The sequence below is a fragment of the Stegastes partitus genome, unplaced genomic scaffold, assembly GCF_000690725.1.
Source record: "Stegastes partitus isolate 25-593 unplaced genomic scaffold, Stegastes_partitus-1.0.2 Scaffold958, whole genome shotgun sequence".
In the NCBI taxonomy this organism is placed as follows: Eukaryota; Metazoa; Chordata; class Actinopteri; family Pomacentridae; genus Stegastes; species Stegastes partitus.
The window spans coordinates 204,367-209,817 of record NW_007578689.1 but is presented as its reverse complement, the minus strand read 5'-3'; the positions used below and the strand labels follow the sequence as shown (position 1 = coordinate 209,817).

The 5,451-nt window shown below is 43.0% G+C and overlaps 1 protein-coding gene across 1 annotated transcript in view; it reads right to left on the bottom strand.

Moving 5' to 3' along the window:
• The window catches only part of LOC103366627 (sodium channel protein type 4 subunit alpha B-like), a gene marked incomplete at its 5' end in the record, with an annotated part of 46,560 nt that overhangs the window by 20,840 nt on the left and 20,269 nt on the right, over window positions 1-5,451 (bottom strand). The window contains 7 exon segments of the mRNA XM_008294398.1: window positions 130-183; window positions 517-801; window positions 1,351-1,452; window positions 2,198-2,371; window positions 3,702-3,850; window positions 3,937-4,000; window positions 4,069-4,449. Of these exon segments, the coding sequence (XP_008292620.1) occupies window positions 130-183; window positions 517-801; window positions 1,351-1,452; window positions 2,198-2,371; window positions 3,702-3,850; window positions 3,937-4,000; window positions 4,069-4,449 (1,209 nt within the window).

Here is a 5,451-nt window from a genome sequence, read left to right as displayed (position 1 = left end):
AGTAACAGTAGTAGTAGTAACAGCAGTAACAGTAACAGCAGTAACAGTCGCAGTAGTAACAACAGTAACAGTAGCAATAACAGTAGTAACAGCAGTAACAGTAGCAGCAGTAACAGTAGATGTACTGACCTTTCTGGAGTCCATAGCAGCATACATGGGATCATGCCAGCCGTCAGACATTGCCTGACAGAAAATCAACACAGACGTCCATTAGAAAAACACTGTTTAAGTTTTTAATATACGCTGATGAAATTTAAACTTTACAGTCAATCTGGAGGACTGAATTGGATTTCACAACCAACTTTTCATCAGATTGATGATGAATTTAAGAGGACATGCACCAACAGAACAGAGTCCATTAGTTAATGTAAGGTACACGTCACTGAAATACAGCAAATGAGTTCAAATGTGTTGTTGTGTGACCACAGGTTTTCACCTGTTCCAGCAATGTAGATCCCATGGTTATTTTCCTGCAGCACTTCCACAGTGAAGTGTGTTTCATGTGTTCTGACTCACCAGAAGCAGCAGCGTCACGTAGCTGACCGCTACGGAGTCGAAGGTAAACTTGGTGCTCTTCCAGCGAACCTCTGTCCAGCCTGTCATCATCAGCTGAAAACACTCGGTTTTGTTGTTCACCTCGTCCACAAGAAATAACTCCTCTGCTGTCTCGTTGAAACAGTAATAAAACTTCCCTGCAAGCAGATTAATGCCCAGAATCCCAAAGATCAGCCAGACCGTCAGCACCACCAGCAGCACATTGATCATGGCTGGGAGGGTCACCAGCAGAACCTTCAGCACCACCTGCAGAGACACAGACATGTAGACAGTGACACAAGTTCTTCCTCTATGTTGGACGGGTCTGTCCAATCAGATGTCATCTCTGTCAGAACAGCTTGTGATTGGTCAGTACATTCAAAGAAAACTGGACTGAATGTGGAGCATGAGAGAACCATGGTTCTAAACAAGAACACCAGACCAGAAGCATCCTGTTACTGGTTTATTCAGGTGGCAATTCAAAGTGAATTCAGACCGATAAAGTCAGTCCACACAACATCAATACAATCATTAATAAATTACATTCAAAGCCGAGAGGCAGATCAAATCAACCCATAAGAACATCAGTATGATCATTAATAGAAGAGGACAGATGAAATACTTTCAGCGGTCATACGCACTAAACAGGACTGTTTGCAGCCTGCATGTGAACATTGTCAGAGTTGAGGCCCGTCTCACATCTTCTGAAATCCAGGTCCAGGTTCAAGCTGCATGAAACTGGAAGCAGCCTCATCGTGTTTAGTCCTGACTCTGTCTGTCTGTCTGTCTGTCTGTCTGTCTGTCTGTCTGTCTCACCTTCATCCCCTGGAAGCGAGACGGGACCCTCAGTGTCCTCAGAGCTCTCAGACAGTGAGTGTTGAATCCCATCCTGCCAAGTAGCAGAGACAGCAGAGACACCTGGAAGACAGACACACCTGGTGAAGATCACAGTCACAGGTCGACTGCAGCTTACAGTCACGTATAGAGATCTCTGGAGTCTCACTCTGAATTTATGGGACGTAACCGAGAATACAGGTCCTTCTAAGGAAGCCTAAGTCTCCTCGCCAGGAAGCGGTTCTGTCTAAAGAAGGTTTGCACAAGGTTTAAACCAACAACCTGCTTATAACGAGCCAATAGGATAAGAGAAGTTATCACTGTGGTGATATATATAAGCTGCCATTGTAATGTTCTTTATGGGAGATGAATAAGGTTCATTCATCCTCACTGTTATAGACAATCCTTCAGTTCCAGACGACCCAGTGGTGTGTTTTCATATGAGCTGAGGTTAGCGCCCAGGTGTAACATTCCCCTGACAATGACATCATTCTGCAGGTGAGCAGCAGGTTACCGTCAACCAGCCTCAGCAGTTGGTTAATTTATCTAAACTGAGACATGTTCCAGCTGACATCTAGCCAAACTGATCTCGTGTGTGTCTGGGCCAAGTTAGCTTTACCAGTAAGTTTAACTGGCACCAGTATAAGACTGCTCCTTTAGTACTGACGTCAGTTCTGTTGCCATGGTTTCGGGCAAATAGCACACCCTGAGGGCTGATTTAGTCCAGCAGTAAAACTGAACTACAAGGACTGACTGTGGCACTAACATATGCTGTCACCTGTCCAGTCAATTTTTTCCCAGCAATCAATGGTATTGACTGAGTTCTTACATCTAAGACGAGGAAGTCGATCCAGCACCAGAAGTTGGTGAAATATTTCTTGAATCCGAAGGCAATCCATTTGAGAAGCATCTCCACCAGGAACAGGACAGTGAACACCAAGTCTGCTACGTCCAGAACCATCTGTAGGACTGGACGGTTCTGCAGGTGGATGTCCTCAAACACCTGTAGAACAAACACACCTGACCTCAGGGCTGCACCATGATGGAACTCAGCACAGAACAGAACCTTACAAAAACATCACAACTACTGGAAGAACTGGTGTTTAAACTCTGCTGGGGAGTGAAGGAGAAAAAATCTCTACCATCCCTCCATCCATCCATCCATCCATCATCCATCCTCCATCCTCCATCCTCCATCATCCATCCATCCATCTAGGAAGGAAGAAAAACCCAGGACAGAACCAGGATTTGTTGGAGAAGTTTTCCCCTGGCTGGCCTATGAACACCTTGGTTCTCACCCAGAAGAGCTGGAGAAGGAGGCCTGCTGAGTTGTTGCCCAGATCAGGTAGAAGATGGATGATAGAGTTCAGGCCACTGGTGCTGACTTCTCTTTTATGAAAACCTTTGAGAAGTTTCTAAAGAGGATCTTTTGGCCCTCAGTTCAGTAAAAACTGGATCCACTTGGTCCATCACCGAGATGGTTCAAAGTGTTTTCAGCTTTTATCAGCATCCAGCTTCACACGCAGCAGATGAACGTAGCAGAACCCACGATACCGACTGAGGATTAAAATGCTTTTAACAGAAAGGTCTCAGAAGGTGACTCTGATCTTCCATCTGTTGAAGTCCTAGATTTAACTTTCAGAATGACGTTATGGACGGGTTTGACATATTCATGGTACTTCAATACAGAAACACTCATCGACACTTACAGATGCTGAAATGTGTTTCTGTTAGTTTGGAGTCACAGAAATCATTGAACTAACACAGGGGTGTCCAATCCTGGTCCTCGAGGGCCGCAATCCTGCATGTTGTAGATGTTTCCTTCTTCCAGCACACCTGATTCAAATGATCAGCTCATCATCAAGCTCTGCAGAAGCCTGACAATGATCCTGATCATTTGAATCAGGTGTGTTGGAAGAAGGAAACATCTACAACATGCAGGATTGCGGCCCTCGAGGACCAGAGTTTGACACCCCTGAACTAACATTTACATCCTATTGTGGATAAATTCACCGAACAACTGACTGCAGTCCTCGTGTCACGTCGTTTCTGTGGCTCCATGACGACGGAGATGTGTGTTAACATGTAGTAGGAGGTGCTTCAGCTCCAGGAGTCACCGGAGTCACTAAAGACAGGTTCCAAACCCAAACTCCAAGCGACCAGTTTGGCCTTCAGCCCATTGACCAACACGTCCGCCTCCAACTGAAGCTGTTGGCTGTTCTTCCTGATCAGCTTCTGTTAGTCCCGTGTGTTATTGTGTAGTATCTGATAATGTGTCGTTGTTTAGCAGTGTTGTGTAGCAGCGTTGTGTGTCATAGTGTGTGGTTGTGTACCAGGGCGGCGCTGCTCAGCAGGATGATGAAGATGATGAAGCCTTCAAACAGCTTGTGTTGGACGATGAGCAGACAGGTTCTCCTGAAGTTAGACCAGACCCTCCCTGAGCCCTGGGACGTGTCTACGTCCTGGAATGGACAGCAGCAACCTGAAACAATAATTATTGATCACTGACTGACTGTGTGTGTGTGTGTGTGTGTGTGTGTGTGTGTGTGTGTGTGTGTGATGTCATACTCTCCCAGCAGCAGTCTCCAGGTGCGTTTCCTTCCTGCTTTTCTTCATCTTGAACTTTTTCACTCTGAGGAAACGTAGAATCATCAATCAGCTGCTTCACATTCATCAGCTCTGAATGAACGTCTGCTTCACCTGCTGCTGCTGCTTCTCTTCTTCAGGCTCAGGTGAGGTGAACTCCAACTCGGCCTCGGCGACGGGGGCCCTGTCATGGTTGTCATGGTTACCGTTGACGCCCAGCTGGTCAGAGGTCACGAGGTTCAAGGCCACGTACTCCTTCCTGTTGTCGGCGTCGGCCGCTGTCGATGGATCACAGAACCAGAGTGAAGTCAAGCACAGACCTCTGAAAGCCAGCAGAAGGTAAAGCTGCTGCCAGACCTGGACTCTGAACAAACACCTGGTCAGGTGTGATAAAACCCACAGCGCTGACCTCACCAGCTGACTGACCAACTTCTCCAGAACACGGCGTAGCTGAACCTCCACCTTAAAGCAGCTGTAATGCAGCTGTGTGATGAGAGTTTAAGGATTTTTCCACATTTCAGAAACACCACAGAGACGCTGACTGCACAGTTTGTGTCAGAACCACAGAAACACCATGAAACTGTTGAGATGAGAACAGACAACGACCTCATCACGGCGTCGAGTTAGAGCTGCAGCATCTACACTGACCCGAACCTTTCATGACCAGTAATCCACCTGCTCACCTCCGACAGGTGAGCTGCTCCTCAGCTGCAGCTAAATGCTGTACAAATGTTGTACAAATGCATAAATGCTGTATAAATGTTGCATAAATGTTGCTTAAAGGTATAAATCGTATAAATGTTGTATAAATGTTGCATAAATGTATAAATGGTATAAATGTTGCATAAATGTTGTATAAATGCTGTATAAATGTTTTATAAATGTTTAAATGTATAAATGTTGCATAAATGTTGTATAAATGCTGTATAAATGTTTTATAAATGTTTAAATGTATAAATGTTGCATAAATGTTGTATAAATGTTGTATAAATGTATAAATTTGTCTGAATGTTGTATAAATGTTGCAGAAATGTTGCATAAATGTATAAATCGTATAAATGTTGTATAAATGTTACATAAATGTATAAATCATCTAAATGTTGTATAAATGTTGTATAAATGTATAAATGTCGTATAAATGTTGTATAAATGTTGTGTAAATGTATAAATGTTGTATGAATGTTGTATAAATGTTGCATAAATGTATAAATTCGTCTAAATGTTGTATAAATGTATAAATGCTGTATAAATGTTGTATAAATGTTGCAAAATGTATAAATGCTGTATAAATGTATAAATGCTGTATAAATGCATAAATGTTGTATAAATGTTGCATAAATGTATAAATGTTGTATAAATGTCGTATAAATGTATAAATGTATAAATGTTGTATAAATGTATAAATGTTGTATAAATGTATAAATGTTGTATAAATGTCGTATAAATGTATAAATGCTGTATAAATGTATAAATGTTGTATAAATGTTGTATAAATGT